The sequence below is a fragment of the Numida meleagris genome, chromosome 13, assembly GCF_002078875.1.
Source record: "Numida meleagris isolate 19003 breed g44 Domestic line chromosome 13, NumMel1.0, whole genome shotgun sequence".
NCBI lineage: Eukaryota > Metazoa > Chordata > Aves > Galliformes > Numididae > Numida > Numida meleagris.
In genome coordinates this window covers 7,886,552-7,911,182 of record NC_034421.1, presented here as the reverse complement: position 1 = coordinate 7,911,182, position 24,631 = coordinate 7,886,552, and the positions used below count along the sequence as shown (strand labels likewise).

At 40.9% G+C, this 24,631-nt stretch overlaps 1 protein-coding gene and 1 long non-coding RNA gene across 6 annotated transcripts in view; one reads left to right on the top strand and one right to left on the bottom strand.

Annotated features, from left to right (window-relative positions):
• The window catches only part of MYH11 (myosin heavy chain 11), a 57,418-nt gene continuing 33,041 nt past the window's right edge, over window positions 255–24,631 (top strand). For 3 of the 5 annotated variants that reach the window (XM_021412179.1, XM_021412176.1, XM_021412180.1), the window contains exons 1-5: window positions 255–273; window positions 655–753; window positions 6,876–7,234; window positions 11,720–11,876; window positions 19,440–19,467. In XM_021412179.1, the coding sequence (XP_021267854.1) occupies window positions 6,893–7,234; window positions 11,720–11,876; window positions 19,440–19,467 (527 nt within the window). In that variant the 5' untranslated portion in view covers window positions 255–273; window positions 655–753; window positions 6,876–6,892. Of the gene's footprint in view, window positions 274–635; window positions 754–3,273; window positions 3,417–6,875; window positions 7,235–11,719; window positions 11,877–19,439; window positions 19,468–24,631 lie in introns of those variants that run through there. The other 2 variants (XM_021412177.1, XM_021412178.1) reach the window with 2 other exon arrangements.
• Window positions 8,661–17,278, bottom strand: LOC110406121. Its single transcript, XR_002443282.1, has 4 exons — window positions 16,783–17,278; window positions 14,332–15,715; window positions 13,686–13,791; window positions 8,661–9,880 (listed from the first exon to the last, which is right to left on the bottom strand). It is a non-coding gene; the product is annotated as an uncharacterized LOC110406121 (long non-coding RNA).

The window sequence follows — 24,631 nt, the reverse complement described above, 5'->3', positions numbered from 1 at the left end:
AATGTATTTATGATGCTTTCTTGGAAATTTTGCTAGGTGCTGGCTGGCAAGAGAAACCGTGGCAAATCTGCTGGAGAGCTGGGAAACAGCTCCCCAGGGGCGAAGGAGGCTGACATCAGCCCCTGGCGCCCAGTGTCAGGCAAACACGTGGAGACCCCAGAACCACCCCCCAGCCACCCCTTGCTATGTCAGGAACACCACTGCCACCCCCCCACACACACCAAGCAGTCCCTCCACTCAGAACTTATCCCAGCTCCAAGAAAAGGCACTGAGGTGGGTGGGAGCCCCCCGTGCCCCGAAGGACCAAGGTCTGCCCCTTGCCTTTGGCAGGGCAGAGGGGTGAGGATACTGCCAAGGCAGGAAGGAGTTAAAATGTCCATTTGCTTGGCCAAAGAGTTGCACCTCCAGGAAGAAGCAAAAGCTCTGAACCTGAGGGCACCCCTTGAGGCCTTCCCAAAAGCAAGGGATTCCAGACCCAGTTTGCTTTGCTGAAGGGCAGCTGGGGGCAAGGGTAGCGGCCTGGGGCTGGGCCCTGCTGGCATTGAGCTGCCTGTCTGAGGCCGGGTGTTTTAACCCAGGTACTGGGAGGATTTTCCAGCAGGACGTGGTTTGCAGGGCCCCTCCCCACTGACAAGATTCTCCTCCTCTATATAGGGAGGCAGTGAAGGCTGCGAGGACTCGGACTGTCCCGGCTGGTGGCTGTACAGGTTCCTGACTCTCCAGTTCCCTCCCTGCTGCCCTACTCGGACAACTGTGAGTATGGGGAGGGGGGGAGGAGGGGGCAGCACACTCTGCTGGGACGGGGCTGGGTGCCACCGCGCTGGGACGGAGCAGGGTGGTGAGCTGAGCACTGTGCTACTTCGCAAAGTCTTCCAGTGAGCGACCCTGCAGGTAGCACCCGAAGCAGAAATAGAAGCAGACACACCGATGCTCAAATGACTTCTCCTGAGTTCTGTGCTGCTAATTGGGTTCTGCTTAAAATATGCTAGAGCAATGACCATTTGTAAGCATGCATAGACCGAGCTTGGTCCTGGGTTACTTCTAACACTGCCATGGCCAAACCAAGCAAGGTGCTGTGCTGACAGCTGCAGGTACACTGCAGGGCAGCATTGGGTATGGAAGACACCAACCAGCTGAACTTTTGCAGCACACTTCCTAAGCTGCTCAATGAAAGCATAACCAGATAGCATCATTCACCTGTCAGCTGCTTGTTCTTTAAACAAGAAAAACGCTTACAAACTAGGAGAGGAAATGGAAATGTTTTTACAGAAGTAACTTGCTATTGCATATGTGTATTTTTAATATGCTTGGAATCAACTTGAAGTGAAGCGTATCCGATAGACTAATTGAAGTAATTTCAAATGCAACTTTTATGCCCTTTTTTAAAAGGGATAATAAAGAAACAACTAACTTCAACAAAATACTGCCAGTAAGTTAAGAGGACAGTAGATGGCAGTATAGAAAACAGCTTCAGTGTCATCCCAGACATTATCTGGCTTCTTTCACATGTATATAAATGTGTATGCATATATGTGTGTGTGTGTGTAGATATGGGAGAGGTGTACATGTGTTTATAATGAAGAAGCAATTTGAGATATTTTAAATATAAGGAAAATCAGAAGTTTTCCATTACTATCCAATATATACCTCTCAATGAAACCTGTCCTAAAATACACTTGTGTAAAGGCAAGCCCACCTCTTTCTCTCAAAGTTTGGCCCTGGCAGGCAGCTTGCAAGAGGATGCTGCGCCTGGTCCGGCTTCCCAGGCCCACAAAGCTTAATTTCCCACTAACACAGAGGGCAAAAGGACAAAACCTCAGGGGGCAAAGCACTTGCCTAAGCAGTCACTTCATTACTGCATGGTAGTCCTCTGGCTGTATTCGCTTAGATGTAAACAATGATTTTTATTATCTCATTTGCAATTGACATGCTAGTCCCTAAAAGGTATTTGTTTTGAATTTGTTATCATTACATTTTTGTGGAACAGCGAGTATTGAGGAGAACATCGCCATATATGGTAGCATGCATAGATGTACGCAGGGATCCAAACTCTTTATAACTCACTGAGAATTAATAGTTGCAAATCTGTTGGCTTTTCTTTTACTATGTTAATTTTAGAAGAAGCAAAGAATGAGAGGTAGCTTTCCAACTTGCACACAACCCAGTTAACATAGGGATTATTTATGAACTCTAATGCAGAATCTGATTTACTTCATGGAGTGATATTTGGGGTTATTGGAAATAGCTGGTATTTTCCGTATGAAGGAATCTATCCCCACATAATGCAGTTCAAGTCTTTTTTCCTTTTTTTTCCTCCCTCTCTCCAGTTTATAATACAAATAATAACCTGGCCCGATTCCTCTGACGAGGCAGAAGAGCCGTCAAGTGTCCTATCCGAGTTATGTATTAACTTGCATTAAGGGAGGCGAGCACACCTGATAGGAGGCCAAGTCACTTTCAGACTATTTGATTAAATTACACGGATAGTGCATTAAAACCAGTCCTGTGAAAGGGCTGAAAATGCTCTCTCTTAAAATACAGACTTCTGCTGTTGAATAACTTCATTAAACTTGTACCAATGATAACTCCATGTTCAGATCAAATCGTCTGTGATGAGAGTGAGCACATGAGGGATGGCCCCAGTGACCAAGGAGAGGCAGGCGGCCAGGAGGGATGCCTAGCAGTGCCTGTCACAAAGCTAAACACTGGGGAGCCAGTCCAAAATGAACATCAAATGATCAGGATTCACCCCTAGATCATTATTATTTTTCATTATTTTTCCCCTTAGCTATGCTCAGTTGGGTGATTCAGTCAAGTACTGGAAAATTGAAAGATAAGCAACCTGAAAAGAGCTTCACAAAGAATGAAGCACATTTCGAGTCAAGCAGCAGCTTATGGCTACATCCTTCCATCAGAAACAACTATGAGAGCATGACTTGGTTTCTGAAAATAATTCACATGCTTGGTTATATGTTCTATTGTTTGGATAATTCTTCCCTGTACAGCCATGATAAGCTTTTACACTGACATTCACATCCTGCAGAGGAAGGGAGAAGTGCCCTTTATCATCTCATTAGGATAACAGCAGTCCCTTTAAGCTCTGACCCAGGAGGCAATTCTGCTCAGCCAATAACCTTTTAATTAAAGAGAACTTCCTGGAAATATTTATACTTAGTCCTTGGAATAATATACTCAGGATGAACTAATTGTAAAAACAACATTCAGATTCCATCACTGACATTATAAAGGAAAGAACAATGAAAATCAGCAGCAGGGCAGAAGAAGGAGGAATAGAAAATAAGTTATGGAAGTATGTGTGCCCCGTATATGTGCATGTTTGGAGTTTACACAAGTATAGCAGATGCATCCCGCTCTTGGTGTAATTTGGCATGTTTCTGAGGCAAAAACAACTTCATGTGAGTAATATTTTTTATCATTGCTTTTCCTCCTACTTTCTTTAGGATAGCTCACTTCTGTGTATAGAACAGGCTTTGCTCTTGCCCAGAAGATCTGGGCTGTCATCTTCCTGAAAGAACAGACATGAACCTTGTGCCACGAGTTTGCACTGATAAGATATTTAATCTCCTTTTCTCTTAGCCAGCTCTATGGATGAAACCCAGGGCCTGGCCAAGGGCTCAGTTTTGCCTTCTCAGGGAATGTTCTCAATGACCAGTCATCAGTCTTTCTCCTTGACCCCTTTTCCCAACATCAGTCATGTGCTGGACCAGTGCAGTACAGTATAGATCAGAGATGGACCTGCAGGCTTACTGCCAGTTTTGAATCAGAAAGCTTCAGTACCTCATTAAGACAAATCTGCTTGAGTCTGTGGTGCTCATCTTCTGCAATTTCTATTTAGAAAACTTTACTTTGTTACTATGCTTATTAATCTACGGTTTGTAACAGAATTTCCTTTGTTACTAGAGCTGTACTCAGCAACTACTCAACCTTCATCCTCAGATTCCAGATGATCATTCATGAAATCTTTAGTCACATCAACGTTTCTTCCTCGTTTTTCACAGGAGTTACATGGTTCAGACTACCTATTCCCTATTTCTTGCAGAGAGTTTGTTCTCACTGTGTTTAAACTAATATCCACAGGATCATACATGACTATGAACAGTCAAGTAGAGTACTTAGATCTAAATAAAAAACCATATTCCCAAGATTTGGAGCTCATTCCATCTCTTAGACCTTCAGCCTTCCCTTATTTTCAGAAAGATGAAATTTAAACACAAGGTACAAAACTTTTGACTCACAGCAAGCTCTGTGTAACCAGGGAAGAGCTTCCCTTGGTCCCTGAGCAAAAAGACAAGCAAAGAACAGTTGGGTCATCCCACTGGTGGCATGCTTTGTAGCAGGCCAACTGTTTCTTCCTTGGTTGAGTTTTTGAGGTGAATGGTCAGGACAATTTCCACCATCATCACTTTTGGGCAGCCTCCAAGTAGCAGGATTTGACTCCATGAAACTCAGCTCTGCAGTTCAATGTAATTCTCTGACGTTTCTGATGGAAAAAACGAATTCCTATCAATGTGGATGTGCTGCCACTTGGCACTTACCCAAGGGCATCAAAATCCAACCTTTCAGGGCAACTCCCTATTTCTCTCCTCTGGGTTTATAGCAAACCAAAATCCTCTCACCTCTCCATGGCATCTCCTTCCATGCTACTGGGGTGATGGGGTGCAGAACATGCCTTGCCATTGCTACTGCAGCAGGAGGAGAGGCCACGGCATCTCCTGCTGCTCCCCAAGCCCTGCTTCTGCAGCCCTGCGGATGGTTCCTCCATCCAGCTGCCTTCATCCTGTAGACGCCAGCTGGAAAGCTCTGCTGGAGAGAATACCATCTCCATTATTGGAACTGTGCGGCTCTACCAGCCCTCTTGGCAGCAAGGGAACATTTTCTGCTTTAATCCGCACAGAGGTCAAATAGTTTCCTCTTGCAGCTCTCTTCCAAGAATCCCTTGGGAGCCAGCAAAGGGCCACATCCTACAGAGCTTCCTCACAGGGACTCAGGGCAGGGAACACCATGCATGGGCGAGTGGTGATGCACAGAACCAAGCTGTCTGGTTCTCCCTCCTGCTTACCCACCTCACCACACACACTGAGTGCTCGCGGGTGAGGTGGGTAAACATTCCTGCTGGGTTTTTTCCAGGCTAGGTGTCTCTAGAATATGCACATTTAGAGGAAAACTGTTTTTCTTTAGATGAGAGCTTTTTTAAGGGGGTTTAAAGAGTCAGGGCATCCTATTTCCATTGCATTTCACCGAGATATCACCTAACCCATTCCAGCACTTCTAGAACCCTAGATTTGTTTTTAAGCTTTAGGTCACCTTCTGCACGATCCATGCTTCTCTCTCAGACCTCTCACACAGTTTGGCCTTGCAAAAAAATATTCATCTGTGGGAAGGTTTTGGGGACAAATTCTTGGAATCCACTCTCTGATACTCCAGAGTACAGGGCGTCCATTTGGCCACATACCACAGAGCTGGGGCTTTGCAAATATCATTCTGCTTATGGGTTCATCGCTGACATCTTTAGCAGTCAGTTCTCCAAAGTCCCTCAAGACTTGTGTTTGTTTGAATACTGTAAATATTAAATTCACTCTCAATAAGGAAATGAAACAGCCTCTGTCTCCTGGTGATGTTTTTCTCAGCCACGTTCTTCCCCACTCCTCAGAGCTGCCTTCTCTGCTCCGCTGCACAGTGTGTTTCCTGACTAGCACCACTCTTCCTACTCTGTAACAAACTTCAAGACCTCTGTTTACTCCTTTTCTCATTGAGTGCTGTACATCCCACACTTAGGAATGCTCCAGCATTAATCAGCCCAGCTGCTGCAGCTACATCTTCATTTCCAATGGCCAAGGCAAAAAAAACCCAACAACAACAAAAAACCCACACTGCCTCCTCCCTCCCAAACCCAGTGCAAAACAGCCAAAACCCTCCCACTGCTCCCACCTACAGAGCAGATACATCCACCAACTTATCCATGTGCAAATGCACAATGCTACGTGCAACTGCATGACACAGATGCATCATCCTTTCAATCTGAGCATCACAGTTCAGGATATCTGATGTAACTTCAGAACTTGTTTTATTTTCTCCACTTCTTTCTTAAGTTGTGGATACTAACCCTTCATAAATGATCAGCTTTTGCTGTCTGAGCTACAGAAAGACAATAAATTACTCTCCTTCACCAGCACTACTGATTGCAATGGTATTTTTTTCTTGAGTTTGCTTTCAATTTTTTTCTTTTGATCTTCTCTTAATCTTTCTTCTTCTCCAAATGAAATGGTATTAGAGCAATTGGGAATGGTCCTTAGCAAAAAAAAGGTTGTTCCTGTTCTTTCTGGAACGCAGCCTGGGAATTGTTCTTCTACTAATTATTTCATTATTGCGCTTGTATTTCAGCACACAACCAACACTATTTGGGCAATGGTAACTTTTGAATATATCTGAGTTAAATTAACTTTGTGATGAATAAGAGATGAGGCTGGAGGAAACTGTTCAGATGGTGCTCTTGCTGCAGTCCTGACAGTCTAATTGCATAAGTGCTAATTACGTCTTAGTTTTCTTTCCACTCTTCTGTACAATAATGTACAGAATGAGGGTAATTAGCTCAGGAGTCCTCATTTGTTTACCGCCCTAAAGCTTTTGAGTTAGGCGATTTCAGACACAGTAACAAAGGAGTGAGACTCAAGTATTTAAATATGGATTCTCTAAGGTATTTAAACCCAAAAGTATCTGCACGGAAAAGTAAGCTATGACCCAGGACCTACAGTACTTAGGATCTAGCACATGGCAAAGATTTAGCAAGCGTGTTTTGCTTGGAACACCTCCACATTTACTTCTCTTTTAAAGCAGAATATTTTTCTTCTCAACAGGTAATTACTGAGTCAAGATGTCTCAAAAACCTCTCAGCGATGATGAGAAATTCCTCTTTGTGGACAAAAATTTCGTTAACAACCCACTTGCCCAGGCTGACTGGTCAGCGAAGAAACTGGTTTGGGTTCCATCAGAGAAACATGGATTTGAAGCAGCAAGTATCAAGGAAGAGAAAGGGGATGAGGTGACAGTTGAACTGCAGGAAAATGGAAAGAAAGTGACACTGAGCAAGGATGATATCCAGAAGATGAACCCTCCGAAGTTCTCCAAAGTGGAGGACATGGCTGAGTTGACCTGCCTTAACGAAGCTTCAGTGCTGCACAATCTAAGGGAGAGATACTTCTCAGGCTTAATTTATGTAAGTAGAGTTGAACACACACACGACATTTTATCATGCATGCTACCACATCCCATCACAAACAAAGCGGATCCCACCTACTGTCTGGAATACGGTACTTGTGTGTAACATTGCCATGCAACTACATATCTCTCAGCAACAGGATCCTAAACCACAGATGTATTTAGGTGACTTTATTTTCCACGATTCTTCTGTTTTATTACTTTTTTTCTTTATTCAACTAAATTAAAATACATAAAGGGTTTCTTGCCCAAAGTTTGCTAATTATGAAATGATGTTATTGACTTGGAGAGTATCTTCTGATAGTTAAACAGCAGTCCTGCTGCTATGAAAATCAGTAGGGGCTTCTGAATGACTTAAATGGAAACCTGAACAAGTTTCCAGTCCATACACTCCAACAGTAACTTCAAAAAAGAACACATGGAAAAGCCAGGTTACATTGTCTTTTCCCAGGCAAATTCCCACTGAAACGCAGTGGAGAAGTTCTGGTTTGGTGGGTGTTTGATTAAAACCTTATATTTGACTAATAGAAAATCCCACTGGAATTCAGTTGAGAGTGCTCATATCCTTCAAAGATATGTATCTACTAGGGCTTTTTTTTTTTCGTCTTGTTGATAAACTTACAGATCAGAGAAGCCTGGGTTAATTTGAATTTCTCTATGTTCATGTGATTCAGGACCAAGATTTTTCTGCCTCTCATTTCACACAAGTGTGTTAACATAATCATGTTTTGCCATTAATAATCTGCATCAATAGTCATCAAAATACACAATAAGAGAGGTCAGGAAACTTCCATGGGACTTAGCAGTTATCTTTGATTTTACATGGAGGATCCCTACATTATGTTGTAGAGAAGTAACCAACAAATTAAATCCATGGAAATTTTACTTGCATGACAGACCACCGATGAGTGAAAGAACGAACAGAGCTTAAGTAAAGTGGTTGTAGAGGCAGGAGTATAGCTCTCTTTAATTTGAAAAGTGCTAAATTGGAAGGTAGGAAATGAAGCAGAAAATAAGATAATTATACGTAGTTAAACAAAAAAAAACATTTAATTGTTATGCATAACTTAATAGAGCTAAAGCTGAAGATCTTTCCTTCAGGAATGTACTAAAATGCACATCATCAAGATGCCTGAAAGAAGCTAGACCTTCCATGCTCTCAGCATTTGGGTTTACGAGATTCTATGTCTACAGGTGAACAGAGGGAGCTGTGTGTTATTATAATATTAGAGCACAAAGTGTTAATTACAAAAATGGAATTAATCTGAAAATGTTTTGCTCTGTTGCAAGATTTAAAAGGAATTCCCAGTAGTATAGATGGATAAAATGTGAAGGAGGTGTTTTTTTTCTCTGCTTTTTACAAAAAAAAAAATTGGACCAGATGCTTCAGGACTTCCTGTCCATTTACTTTCTGGAGTTTCATGGAATTCTCACATCCTACAGGAAGTTAATTTACTTGCATCATCCACTTTTGAAAAGTTAAAATTTGTTTATCATGGAGTCAAACATGGAACAATATCTGAAATTAAGCTCTCTCTCTCAAGAGACAAGACTTTAAGATGGTGTTTAATTAACAGTTATAAATAAAATGTTGAGTTGTAATACAAATAGTATTTTTAGGAAACCTAAAACTGTTTTAAATTATCCAGCCTTACGCAGGGCTGTCCTACTCGACATTGTCATACCTTTTCGGAAAAAAAAGCGTGGGAGGGATATAAACAGATTTTTTGGCTTTGTTCTCATCTACTTGCAAAACAAACTGTAAACCACCATCTCCTCACTTTGCCAAGCACTGCCTACATTGCCTGCCTTGGAGTCCCACACATACAAGGAAAACTTGACCTTACTATTCTTCCCTTTAGAGCTTCACTGATGCAAGTAGGGATTCCCAATTATGCTATAGAAAAAAAATTCAACCTAGCTGGAAAGAAAAAAAGAGTCTCACAGCAAATCATCTGTGCTTAGGTTTAAAGTAAATATTATCAAATCAGAGGAAAATAAAGTGTGCAATAATTCAGGGTAACCATACACTGGAAGAACACCCTGACCTTTTTGTTCATCAGAGTTAAGAAAGAAGGACAAGAAGTGCTTTGCCACTAACTCACGTTTCACACTGTTGAGAACAAACAGAATCTGCTTTGTCCAGATACAAATGAGACAAAAAATGACTACATAAGCATTAATAAAGTAGCAACTTCAGTCGATTTGAGAGCATAAATAAGTTTCTTGTAGCTGCACTCATAGGCACTATTCATTCAGTCTTTGCTCAGCAGTGTAAAATTGTTTGTCTGTAGGAAACTATACGTGCATGTTGGAGACAGTGTTGGGACACTTCTGCCCAAATGTAGGCACTAACAACTCAGATGTGTGTATTTGCATAAGTCTCTCTTAAATACCCATCAGTGTTGATTGTTCAAGGGACAGCACTCCTGTGTGGACACGACTGCAGATCCCCCTCCCTCGGTAGACCATACCCCAGGAGAATAATCCAAGGCAAAGAAATTTCAAATTCCTCTTCCAACTCCATGCGTGGCTAACCGGCTTCCTTGCATTCAGAACATTACATGTGTTAATCTGTTTTCCCCAGATCTTTGTAGAACATCTAGAGCTGTGAGTCGTGAATCCACAAGTCTTGGTTAACATCCTTCAGGAGAGAGAAGGCATCAGTTGCAGTCAAGTTAGAAATGGGGATGCCCAAACTTCATCAGCTCAGGCTCTTTCCCTTCTTTGAAAACCTGCTGCTTGCATATCCAAGTTGGTGCTTACGTGTGCAAGTAAATAACTATGTAGAGACATTCAGACTTTACATGATGAAAGTGAGGAAAATGTCTATAAATCTCAGGGAAGTGAGGCCTAAGTAACTTCCTGAATTGGAAATTTATTCTTCTACTTACTTCGGAATTACTAGTTGAGTATATATAACACATCTACTTCAGCTGAAAAATTATCTTATTATCCTTCCCTTAAGGGCCTAGTGGTCATTCCAGTTTATATAAGAAAAGATACATAGCCTTTTTTCAAGTGTATTGACTGTACAGCACTAAAGTTCATCTCAACACTACTAGCACAGAGTTTTGTCCTAAACTCTGTCATCAGTGAAAAGCCAGCAGAGCAATGATTGATCCCCAGAGGTTTTAACTTGGGAATATTGAGAGCTAGTGAAGATGCAGTCACAACGCTCTAAAGGTAGGAGAGGTGCTCATGGGTGCCCAGAGCACCCCAGATGTTCTGCCCAGCGCGGAGCACCCAACCTGCTCCTCGCCGCCAGGAGCTGATGGATGCTCTCACCCTGTTTGCTCAATACCATATAAAGTGCTCAGGCTGCGCCGAGACTGTGTTGTGCCATTTCCTAATATGGTCAGGAAAGGGAAACCCCTGTGCCCAGATCCAAGCCTTTGAGATGGCATTTTACAGTTCTGTGCTACCCTGGTTCCTGTGGGGGAATCGAGGTGGCTTGAGCTGTCCTTACACACAGCACTGAGGTTAGGGCAAGACAGCACTGTGCACCACAGCACTCACTCATGAACTGGGGGAATCCAAACAACTTATGTCTAAGTCATAAAGGACATTATTCCATTTGTTTCAGACTAGTGTCGTTTCAAAAAATAGCAGCCATTGGCTGGCTTAAGGGCTGCAACTATCATTTTTTTTCTTTATTTTTTGTGCTTGTTTCTTAAACCCTTGCCAACTGCTTACTTTTAGTAACTGTGATATGTGGCTCTTCATCTATTATCACTCACTAATGCTTCTGTTCCCAGCTCAACATGCTGGAGCTTTCTGAAGCAAAGGAGATTTTTTAAACCTAACATAACCTGGATGAATAACCATCAGCTGGTGGCCAGTGTTCTTCCTTGTTTTTGTATACATTTTTACGTGAATACTTTCAGTAAACTGAAAACATAAAACATTTTTCCTTGAATCTCTTACAGAAACAGTTGCTTAGTGAAGGTACGTGGCCATTCTGATAAGACATCTGTTTGGAACCGGAGTCATTTTTTTCAAGGACTCGCATTAATCATTACTGCTACGTGGCGGTTACATGCTCAACATAAACCCAAGCTTCTAATCTAAGATTTAAGAATTTGATATCTGCCTGAGCAAATAATATTCCAGGACACAACTACATGTAGAAAGGAATATTCTGAAGCATTGTAGTCATTATGTCGTCACAAATAAGAATGATCCACTACATACCAAAAATAACCGAAGTCAAAAAAAACTTGCAGCATCATATCAAAGCAGAATGTTTCTGCAAGCAGAAAGAAATTACATACTTCTTGAGAATTTCCTTATTAGAAATAATTTTTTATGCACTTGGAAGCTGCACTCATACACATACATCCAGAAACCACTGCTTCATTTGTCATACTAAATTGAGAAAAAAAATTAAGTGTAATTTGCTAAAATCCTGTTAGTTCAGTGCAGCTGACGCCTGTGTTTCCACACGATACTAATTCCCTTTTTTACTTGATTTTCCTTGCAGACTTATTCAGGTCTCTTCTGCGTTGTGGTAAACCCATACAAACAGCTGCCCATCTACTCAGAGAAGATTATCGAAATGTACAAAGGAAAGAAGAGGCACGAGATGCCACCCCACATCTACGCTATTGCGGACACAGCCTACAGGAGCATGCTGCAAGGTAGGATTGTTCTTAGAAATCATGGCACTGTAACACAGGAGAGAACAACTTATTGCTGCATGCATGTTCCCGCAAGAAGCACGGTCAGAAAGGCTCTGATACAGAGGGAGACGTGGGCTTTCAAGAAGTTTCGGAGGAATTCTTTGGCAGGAACGGCACTCCACAAACACTGACTCAAAAAGGAAAAACAATCCTTTTACCCATCTGTGTCGAGGCATGTGGGAAGGTTTCAAACTTGAGCAAATAGTTTTGGCAAATACGGGCATGGAAAACACTCCCTATGCACCAGTGGAGACTATTCCAAAGTTAGCTGCTAAGGCTGTTGCATCTGTTGGTGTTGCTCCTCACTCTCTCCTAGTACGCAGATTCAAATAACATTTTGGGACTACTGTCAGTACTATCTAATGCTTTGGAGTCTTGATTTGAGATGTGCTCTGTTTTCTAATGGAAAAGCAGTGGGAAAGCAGTCAGACTCCAAAGCATACAAACGAAACGTTAGAAATACGTAGGGAATTTTTGCATTCAATACTGATAGGCAAAGGGAATTTTGTCCTAGGGAAAGATCATTCATTTAGAGATAAAAAAGCTACAGCAATGACCACGCAAGGCTGCAACATCTACAGAATGCAGGGATGTGACTGATTGCCAGATCACAGCAGCTTCGGGTGCTCTGGGGAACCAGGAGGCTGCAGAACACTTTGAAATTTAAATCTCCATTTGAGGTCTGATCCTGCAGAAGTTCTGCCTCGTGACTGTGGTTCAGCAAGATTTGCAAACTCGGCCCTGAAGCTTAGGGCTGCCTGGTTTCCAGTTTAAGGATTTAAGGGTTTAGGGCTTACGGGTTTTAGGTCTGAAGGGAAAAATGATTAACAGCATCTAGAAATCTCAGTTTAGCTGCTAGATAAATACCCAGCGTTGACTTCTTAGCAACGTGTACATACAAACACAGAACAGCAATTGCTGTGGAGATACTAATCCATTCAAAACCATTTTGCATTTTATCTAACTGCGACCCTGGCACACATTGTGAGCACGATAGCAGCACTCCTGTAGTTGAAATCTGAAAGAAATAAGTTCACTAGGACTTAAGAGCAGTCTGTTCAGAACATTGCAGATGGCTTACGTTGTTATAATTCAAGGCTCAGGTAGACAAAGTATGCGATAGGCCTCTGTGCTAAGTTGACCGACACCTTTCAGACTTCTGCTGTCTTTAAATATCAACCAAATCTCTATTATTTTGGAACAAACACTACATGTAGATACACACACCAATTGTGATACATATCAAAGGCATCAAGACACGTCTTTTCTCCCCAAAAATGTCTTGAGTACTCAATGTACTAACTGCAATGCTAACAAAATAATCCAGATAACAAAAAAACTTTAAACTCCTGAAGATCATTTACTTATGTAAGTTGATCAGCTAATTGTAACTTTGGTTTCTAACCTTAGGATCTTACATTTTCAGACATGCAAGTACTTGAAATATAATGAATTCAACTCTAAACCCAGAGAAATAGTTATCTGCCTTACAACATCAACACTTTTTCTTCCTATCACTCATGTGACATTTCTTTTCTGGAGCTGTATCAATTTTATCATCCCCAGGAGGCAGAATTACAGTGCAGCAAAGGAGGATCAATAAAGCATCAATAACAGACATACTGAAATCAAACATTCCTCCTTACTGTAACAACAAAGACAGGTATATAAAAAATATTTAGAGCAGAGAGGACAGGTTTAAGCTTTTAGAATAACGTAATGCAATGAATCTCACATTTAATGGAGCCACAGCTGAAATAAACTTACTTGGTATAAGCAGATCCCTGTAAGCTTCAGCCATGCACCTGTCCTGCAGACCATGCATCAATCTCTGTGCTCTGCATGCAGCACTTCCCAGGGTTCTGAGCAGGCCCTGCAGACAGAGCAGTCTTCTTTCCCCAAAGCCTTTCAGCAGCAAGCATCACTAGGGAGCTATGCAAAAAGCTTAGCAGTACCCTTCACATTCAGCAGTGCAGAACTCTGCTACTTATCCCTCAGAGTGGCATAAGGGAAAAGTCAACTAAGAAAGGGTGCAAGATACCCCCAAGAAAGAAAAAGGAACATAACACTGTATCTATTACTGAAAAATAAGAATTGTTTCAGTATGGCAGTATGTACGATTTTCCTGCTTAAGATGAAACCAATATCAGTTCTCTACCTGATCCCAGCAGGTTAAGAACCTCTTTCACTCTTCCTCTCTCCTCTTGTTCCTAAGGTGGTCTTGTAAAGCCACCTGAGCTTGATTACCCTTCACTGCAGTCATTAACTACTTCTAGAACAGACAGAATTTAGCTGTGCCTCCCAGGCTGGGAGAAAGAGGTAGCACAAGTGGATGCTTTCCCTTCTTTCTGTTCACTTTTTTGGTGTTTGAAATAATATTCTGACACCACTCATTCTTGATGAATCTTCATACCTTATGATTCATATGTCTTTTCTGCAAGGAAACCTTCCTGCCAGAAGAGAGGAAGGGGAGAACAAATAGGAAGGAAGGGAAAAGAAAGGAGGAGGGAACAGACCATAAGTTGAACCTTTAAGAGGGGGCACTTCCACTGCCTCCCATCCTAATCTCACACAGCTGGCATGGCAGCCAAGCCCTTCCCACAAGAACTTGCATCACAAGCCCAGGACACCCACGCTTTACTTGCTTATTTACTTGCACATGCTGCTTTGGAGTCTCTCCATCTCTGAAGAGGGCCCCAGCTGCCTTTAAAGCTAAGCTTTTGTTTGGAAAAACAGGCTCATGTTTTGTGCATAAAACTAAACCAAAGCTTAATGTAACTAGTTATTCAGCCAAATTGTATTCACACTGGAGTGGTGAGAGTGGGCAACAACAGAATTGTGTGTGTGTGTATGCAGTACATACATACAGACAGAGTGCTTCGTGGGACTTTGTAAACACGTTTGTAAAGGGAGTATAAGGAGAGATTCATGTTCGTAAACATGGATCAGGGCACTGGATGTTTTCCTTGTGAAATGTCAGTATTACTCCTTATCTGAGAAACTTGCATAGTTTCTTCTTGCCAAACTAAAATATATCTTAGGTTCATGAGACTAAGAATTGCATTCTAGTACTTCGTGATCAGGACAGCTTGGCCAAAAGCAGTCAGCTTGTCCAAATGTCCTGGGCTACCTCTGTCTCTCAGCAAATCAAGCCATGGTGTCTGCCAGTAGCTGGTCCTATTGCAGGTTCATCAGCCGGGGATCACAACCCTTCACATTCCTACCCTCTGTTGGCACAAACATCCAGCAAAAAGCATGTGCTCTTCCTCTGCTTTCGAGACTTACATGGTTAATATATTCATTAAGGATGATGTTCAAGTCCCATCAAAGTTGTTCTGGTAACAACACAGCCACCATTAACAGAAGTCAAATAACTGGATGCCAGAGACAGCGGTCATAAAAAAAGTCACCCTATGTTTCTTTACTCACCTCTATATCCTGTGTTATGGATGCAGTGGCTTCTCACTGCAGTTACAGTAGCACTTCACAGTTCCTATGCAGAAGGCTCAGCCCCCTCATTCCAACACTCCCAGCACTGGTCTTCATGCAGTCTTCACATAGAAACACTCCAGGCTACAATCACTCCTTGTTTTCAGCTAGGTTCATTTTAGTGTGGGTTTCTGCAGCCTGGTGTGCAGTGTGGCTGCACAAAGGTATGATGCAGGACAGGAGAGGGCACCATGGTCCAGGGCAGAGGAGGCAGAGATGGGCAGATGGATGGCTTCTGCAGAACTGCCAGATGCCAGTGATGATGGTCCAGTGAGGATGGGTAATTCTGCTGCCGTCTGCCATTGTCTCTGTAGGTGGCAAACAGCAAATGAGTGATGAACAACACAAATATGGAAAGTCAGGTTGCATAGCAGTAATAATAGAATTATTTTTTCATGTGGAAGATTATGCTTTTATTAAGTGCTCTGTTCATGAATAATACTGAGAAGATATACCGAGGCTTTCTTCAACTCCAAGAAACTTATCTATTTTCTGCAAAGCCATTTTTATGCAAGCACTTTGTAAGCAAGCTTGAGTTAAAGATGGAAAAACAAACAACCTTGTAGTTACTGGGAGGTATGGGAGGGAACCACAGTTCCCAAGGTCCCAGAAAAGGAAGCTGCAAGAAAACCCAGCTGTTTACTGTGTCCTTAGCAGGACCATACAGAAATGTCCCCTTTAGGCAGTACAGTTATTAACAAATGTAAAGAAGCAGTAAGTGAGTGCTGGAGCATGGCTTCAATCTGTTCTTCCCTTTTATGGTAAAGCTGCCAGCTTGCTGCTTCATTGTGATAAACCATCTGATTTTGTTTGTGATTAAGCAGAACTAGTGTGTCTATTGAGAACAGAAGGGCATTTGATTCCTACAAGCAAACTGGAGGTGTTTGGTGAAAAAGTGAAGCATATTCCAGAAAAAAAAAAAAAAGACAACTTCAGGGTTAGGAAAGCTGGTGGATTTTAGACTGTAAAGTAGGTCTGTTTACTATTAAATATTCAGGAGAAAATCCCCAAATGCCCAAAATGTTTAATATAGATGTACAGGGGGTGAATGTGATAGTCTTCCAGGTAGTATGACATTTTTTAAAAAGGCATTAACCATAGAGATATTGGAACATATAAGATATTTTGTTACTTCATGAGCCCCAGAAATTATGCTTATTGAGCTATATTTTGTGCAAGTCATTTTCTTCTGCTAAACCTACCCACATAATGTTTCAGAGTCCCAAAACAGGGCACAGTGCTTCCTATACAGAATAAAATATTTCAGAACAGAAATAGAAGCAGTCAATCTGGAGAATCCTGGAAAGCAAATGAGGCTGGTATTGAAGCTCAAGACATAACAGAATAGGATTTGGTTTCCTCATTTCATCCTTACCTTTTCAATATGTTGAAACTTTTGAAGGAAATGGAGCAATGTTGCATATTCTCCCTCCATGAATGTGCGTAGGCCAGTGTGTCAGTGTGAGGTTTTGCAGGACAGGCTGTACAACTCAGCAACTTAGGGCTTTATACTTCAGGACTTCATAAGGCTGCCAAGTGCTTGGGGCATTATAAGGGGATAAGTCCAGTGACCAAGAGAGGAGTCTTTTCCTTCTGCTTCCTCACAGACTTCTGCAAGAAAGCCATAGGGCTGCTCACTTACAGGGAACAATCAGATTGCACAGGTACGATCTTAGAAGCCATTCAGGATTACAAGGAAAAGATGAAAAAAACCAATAGTTTTGCTTTTCTCTCCAAGAACTCCCAGCAGCCTTCAGGCAAATTGCTATCAGAGTCACAAAGTGCACTTGCACAAATGCCTGTGGTGGGCCACTGTATGAGACACCATCAAGAGGGGTCTGTCACTTACTGGAGAGAGAAAGAGGACCAGCAACGGGCAGATAAATGAAAAAATACTTGGCTTGGAGGAAAATTACTTTTTCAAATGTCCCCTGCGCTCAGAATTTCCACTGGCAACTCTGTATCAAGGAGTCACTTTTATTTACTTTATGATATTTATGGGTTTGTGATGTAATATCAATATATGCCAATGGTTTCTATTTACACAACAGTAAATTTTTAGAAAAAATACTGCTGCGTTCTCATTTTTTTTAATTTAAAAGACAGCCAAGTTCAGTATCCTGCAGTGAAAAATAAGCATGGTGCACAGCTCCTCTCCTCCAAAATGTGTATGTGGAAGAGTCCTGCTGTGTTGACAGATACCTCCAACAGCAACGTAATTAATCATTTTGTACCAGTTTACCAACTGAAGCAGTTAAGTGGTGCCATTTGCTGAGCAAGTGATCAATGAAGCAGTTGATGTTATAACGTTAATGAACAACTGGGAGTAAATACAGTTGTTTAATATCAATACAAGCCAAAGCAGAATCCACTGCTGCTTTCCCTAGGCTGGCTGTGGTCCAGGCAGCAATTACAACTTCTGAGCTTAATAGGCCAAATTTATCTCTATTATCTTTGCACAGTACAGAAAGCTTGTTTATCTCATGCCATTTATTACATACAAGGTCAGCGATAAGGGTGAGCATCCAGATAGATAGCCCTGCAAGTCATCCAACACACAGAATAAAATGAGGAATGGGTTTGTGTCTTAACCTCTGCCCAGAGGCTGCACTGCTCTAACGCTTGCTCTGCATCTGGTGGATAATACATAAATATATAGACATGTTTGCTTCTGCCTTATTTAACTGTCTGCTTCAAATCTCAGGTTTATAAGCCAAGCAGACATTTCAATACACATTTGACCAACTTGGGAATTTGTTTTTTTAATCAGAAGATTTTTCTACAGTCTGTACAAGGCAGTTTGAGGCAGCTTCTTGCAAAGAAGGGCCAGTTTCAATGCCATGAAAGTTGCTCATAGCATTAATCAAGTCTACTTGCAAATATGTCCAAGGGTGGAGACAGCACACCTTTCTGTGTAACCTCTGCTAGTGTTGAACAATTCCACAGTTTTAAAAAAGGGTTCTACTACAGAATTGATCACAGCAAACATGATAAACACACATCTTGCCACAGAAGCCAAACTGTAAAGCCTGTCAGTATCACAGACTTTTTTGGAAATCTTCTTTCAGCAGAGCTTTGCAAAATACATTAGTGTTGTGGAGGACATTATGAAACCTCAGTGTGTGTTCCCTACCACAGCCTAAAGTCCTGAGATCAGCCTTTTGGTAGAAAATTCTGTGCAGAAGTTCTGAAGGTAAAGAGAAACTCCGAATCCAAATGCATAAGCAGGGAGATACACAACAAGATTATGGAGCTAGGATGTGCTTCTAAACCATGCTGCAACATTACAGTGTATTGGACTGCACCACAGAAACCTCTTACATGCCTTACACAGTAGAAATGGAGATTTTGGCCCACCCTTTTATAAATTTTCATCCAATATATGTTTGGCAATCTTGTTCATGGTAAAACATGAAGAATACTTATGTTCTTGTTGATACACTTTTGTAAAATGTGTAAAGTATCTTGTTTTCTCCCAGTCTTTGGAGGATACCTTACAGACAGAGGGATACCTTTTGATAAAAAAGTCATTTCTAAATCTGAAATGAAATGGAGCAGAGCGTTCAGTTATTTGAACTGCCTTCCTTTCAGAATCTAATGACCACCGTAAAATGTCTTAGTTTTTGATGCCTTATCTGCTCAGACTTTGTCTGAAGTGGGCTGCTAGCCATATTTCATAAGCATAATAACAACTCGAGTTTCAGGCTTGAAATTATCAATTATAATCTTCTTATAGGGAGTCTGATCTCTTTGCTGTCCTCATTATAGTTCATCTCTCATGGAATTTACAAAAAAATATTTTTGAACTCCTAACCTTTTGTTCATTTTTTGGTACAAAATATTTCCATTAGAGATACTTATTTAAATATGAGGGCAAATTAAATAAGATGTGAACCCTGTACTTTTGACTAATTGTGAATTGTCAGGTTTTGAAAGGTCTAGATTGCTCAATGTAAGTCATTACAAATATAAGTACTTTTGTCAGGACTTAGCTATTTTCCCTAATTAATGGATTTTTTTCTTTATTCACAGACCGAGAAGACCAGTCTATCCTGTGCACGTAAGTAAACTCTGTTATTTTGTTATCTCTTAATATTATGATGTCATTCCTTATTCAAAATCAATTCAAATTCTGATGGAACTGATATATTCTCACCTTCAAAGAGCTTGACTTGCAGTCCCAGTAGAAGATTTGCCTGCTGACAAAATAAGAAGCAATTATCAGTGCCATAATATGTCTTCAGTGCGCAAAGTTCTCACTTTAAACTGACTTTGAATTCAAAGTTTACAGCAAGCAGCTGGGGACTGTAGTTGTGAAGGGAGAACTAGAGATTAAGAGCTCCCTTAAGGAAACTGAGAAAACTGAGGAACACGGAGAATTCTGGATATTAACTGGGTTGCTTTTCATTCCTGCCTGGTGGTAGCCTACTGTCATATCCTAAATCAGCTGTCATTTTAAGAAATTGATCTTCTATGTTCATGTTATTTTGGTCTGTTAGTACGTTGTGTAGCTACAGCAGCCAAGGCTTGGCGCTTCCCTGCTGGCACAGCCCACGTGGAAGCCTGTGTGCAAAGCTGTGGTGTGCCAGCTAGGTGCACGCTGCACTCATTGAACCTTTCTGTGTTCTTTATGTAGTTGCTTTAGGCGATAGCAAAACACCAGCTGAGCCAGCCCTGTTCTGAAAGCCTTGATTTTTCTGAGTCCTGGCTTGCTGAAGTTCTCCTCTTTTAGTTTTGACCTGCCATCAGTGCCAGATTTGGTGGGGGCAGTTAGTGTACCATGGGTCAGATGGTGATTTTATTGCAATAAACTTTGCTCTGTGTGACATACTACTCCCCAAAGTCCCCTTGGTTTATCATTCCTACCAATTTTTGCAAAGCACTCAGACTGTTTAATTGGAAGAGGACCTTCAGTTTTGACCACAATCACATTGCTCTATGGCTTATCAGTTGGTTTTATTTACCTGAGTGCTACTGAAGATGATTTTGACATAATTTTGTGTTTGTTGTATTAGGCATCTTCCAGTTTTGCTGATAAAAAGTAATATTCAATTCATGTAAAAACAAATAATTGTTTGCAGAAGATGGCATGCCTAGTATTTATAGCAGGATTAAACAGTGATGCTGTAGTCAGTCACAGATAGCAAATACATGTCACAGTCCCAAAGTGAACTGGTTTGGGGAGGTTATCCATAAAAATGTGGCTACTGGCTGTTTTTAGAAAACAGTGCTACTGATCACCAGCCATACAGGTACTGGTGAGTGCCACTGCTGGCTGAAACAAATTCATCATGTAAGAAGTACAGATTACATACTGTACCAAAAAGACTAGCACAGCTCTGACCTCTTTCATTGCCAGATTTCAATTACATGCAAGTATATCAGTCACAAATCTGTCCAAATATGCATGAAAACTGAAACAAATCTAAAATCGATGCAATGATGAAATAAAAATTGACCATAACTTTCTCCCCAGGATGAAACATGTCACGGTAATGGAGACTAATTTAAATTCTGCATTTCATCCTTCTATTCCTGTACCTTTGTTTATTATTGTATCAGTAACTCGTCTTTTAATCTTGGAATGTTAAGATTTTTTTTCAGGAAATTTCTTTTGCAAATCAATGCCTTTCTGTTCATGAAAATTCTTTAAGTTTTCACTTCTGACGGCTACAAAATATACTGAATATGAATACCTTCTTTTTTTCTGCCTAGGAGCTGAAAACATAAAGCATTTCACACCACTAAAACATAAAATAAAGAGAATGAAATATCTTTCCCATTTGGAAAACAACCACATGTTTAGAATAGCTGCTGCATGTTGGATTGTCATCATGACCCACAGCTTGAAAAATTCCTCTCACTGGTCTTTTAAATCAAGATTAGTTAAGCTAAAATCAGTGTACACAGCTTTAATTACTACTAGTTTATCCTCCTTTTTGGCCTTATTTGGCTGTACAGAAACAAGAAAGTTCACTTGGCTTTCAGCTGGGCAGCTCTCCAGTACAATCAATTGACATTATTTTATAATTGCTAAAAATTCTAAAAAGTTATGTTTTTGCCTAAAATACAGAACAATAACTGAAGACCTCATGGCATTGATCACCTGGGATCTTTTCTTTCAATAGGCATAGACTCAAACTTTCCAAGGGCTGGTACCTACACTGTGAAAAAAGTGTAGCTGTAAACATTGGGATAGAAATTGTTGGGAATGCTGCCAAGAGCTCATCTACTTTTTTTTATGCATGCATTTAGATTGATTAGCTTCCACCAAAACGTACAGAGCAGGGTACTGTTTGCACTTAATTTGGTACAGCAACAGGCAGAATTCTGGGTTTGGCAGTGACTGTCCTTTCCTCTCCCTTTTGGGGCAAACTCCAGAGCCTCAATTGGCTCCATTACCTCTGCCTGCTTTCTCTCCTGATACATGTCAAGAAGCATTCACCCAGGACGTCTTCCAAATTGCAAAGTCTTGTTAGGCAAAGTCTCCTTTGTAAGAGAGCTAAACTCTTTTCTTTCTCAGCCCACTAAATCTCAAAGACAGGAGCTGGCAAGCATGCTGTCTGGCCCTTCTCCCGCATGGTTATCTTGTGTTGCTTTAGACCTGGGGTGGAGTTTGGTGCTGAACCAGCTCAGTCTCTTGGGAATTTTTTGTAAGTAAACTTAGTTGGATCAGTGGGCTGGCTTCTGAGCGAGGTCTCTGGGGGGATTCAGCCGGTCTAGGACAAAGATTTTCATTATCTCTGCACATCTCATACTGCAGGATGAAGCCTGCCAAGCCCTAATGCGATTTGGAGCACCTCATTGACTGCTGTGTTCACAGAGGCTTCCCGCAGTGCCAGAGTAGCCAGATTAAGGGATGTGTGAATGGTCAATTTTTGTGGTTCACTGCTTGCTGAAACAAATGCTGACAATAAATCCTGCTGTTACTTTTTAGATGTTTCCAAAAGTGGAATTAAGCTAAGTCTTATATCATAATATTAATATAGAAAGCTTTCAACTTTTCAACAAAAAGTCCAGTTTTTTAACTATTCTTTCCCCAAACATGCAGCAGTCCTAGCTACACCCCAGGTTCACCCCACATCAGTGGGGTCAGCTTATCACTCTCACCTTGTGCTAATTTGGAAACCTATTCGAACTGGGATAATTTTCATTTAAGGTGAAGGCAGTAGAGTTATGGAGGATTGAGTAGCACTACGTAAGTGGGCTTATGTGCCTTAAATCCTTCACTGAGTTCTTAAAAGAAAAAAAAACCCACCGAGAAACGAAGGAGGAATAAATTTAAAATATGTCACACAATGAGAAGGCATTGTTTAGTTGTTGTTTTTTTTTAACGTAGCAAGCCTATAAGCCTAGTATATCTTTTTACTCTGGGAAAACAAGGCGGTTTCTTAGGATGAAAACATGTATGGGAAGACATTTTAGTACTGTTGTTGGACTGATCACAGCTGTGAGACAATAAATGCTTTTCCTCTCTTTGTTCTTGCATTACCCACGTGAGCTGGGTGAAAAGATGTGCACTAGCAATAAATGTGCTGCTTCTAAGTATGGCAGCAACAAGAATGATTTGAGATACTTCAGTTAAACAAATGATCTGTCCGCTCCCCAAAATTATTAGGATAGTGGTAACAGTTTGTATGGTGCACTCCTCACTTGGAACATGATTTGGGGTACAGACTGAGGAATACAGACAATCAGAAGATGACTCCTGGGAGGAATCCCACTGTGTGTAGGGTCCATGCCACAATCATGATGCTTGCAAGAAAAAGGCCCCTCTTTAGCAATTGAGTCACTGAGACTAAAGAGAGCATGCAGATTTGACACAGATGGGATTCTTCATACCACCTCACAATAAAACTTGCTTCTGCCATCCTAGAAATGGTGGTACTTCAAGAAAGATGCTGAGAAAAAAAAAAGCAGCGTGACCAGTTCTGCTGCAGCTCAATAGTTTTAGGAAAAGTTTAATTGACCTATGAACTGAACTGAGAGAGTCACATGCTCTCCTCCTCCTACATATTTCCCCTTGTAAGCTTCTTGATGTTTAAAGGCACTGAACCTGATTCAGCTATTCCTCTTCATTAATTACTCTTCAAACACATGGTATTTTATCACTGAGATGAAGTCTAGACCTTGTCATACAGCTCTGCTGCATCCTTCAGAGTAATGTTGTTTAATGAGTACTTGTTTATCAGACTTGTGTATTCTCAGGGACATTTAAAAGTGATTTGATATGTTTAGAAAAACAAGTATCCATCAGCAATGAACATGATACTTCATTACTTTTTTTTTTCATCCTTATAGCTGTGAGATCCCATCTGTTTTCCACTTTGTGTTGAAATATTTCCATGTCATGTTGAGAATTTTTTATTGTCCACTTCAAAAGCTCAAAAAGAATAGCTGCAGAAAATAGAAAAACCCTCAAACTGTGCAGGAGCAAAGAGTTAAGGAAAGCAAGCACAGAACAAAATGTTAAGTAACTGAACTATTACAGTATGGTAGGATAATTACAACTAAAATGATGCCTTATATGGTAATACTCACAGGCATTCAGGGGAAAGCCAAATGATGGGCACCACTGCCCTGGGAGAAAGGAAATGCAATTCATGTAGTGATGAACTACAAATAACCTTTAATAAAATAGAATAGTTCAAAGCCTAGAGTTTGTTTGAAGAATGCTTTTATTTTTTTCCAAAGTATCAGAGTTGCAAGGTAGATTTATTTGAAAACTTTGTACGCATACATCTTCAAATTGGTGTGCTTGGTTTGGAATTGTTCCCAGGACATTTAATTTTTATCAATAAAACATGGAAATGTTTTAGCACTGAAGTCCAGGGCAGGGATGGACCCAACCTCTAAACTGTGCAAATCAACCCAGGTCTTGTGAAAAGGAAACATCTCGATTATTTCTGGTTAAAACTCTAAAAGCCAGAAGAAACACTCCACATTGTTATGTGTATCAGGCAGAAATTGTTTCTGGCTTCCTAAGGTTTACATCAGTGTCATCTCAATTTTAAAGTTCTTCCCAGATTTTACTCATATTTTTTATGTCCATTTTTCACTGGTCCCTTGGTAGGAAAAATTAACTCCTCTATTTCCTAATTAGGAAAAGAAGCATAACTGCAGTGGATCCCGCTAAACAGATTCAGTTTCAAAAGAGCTGACAAATATCCGTGGGACTTTTATATGTATTGTTCTTTTTATTTTTAAATTCATTTTAATTTAAA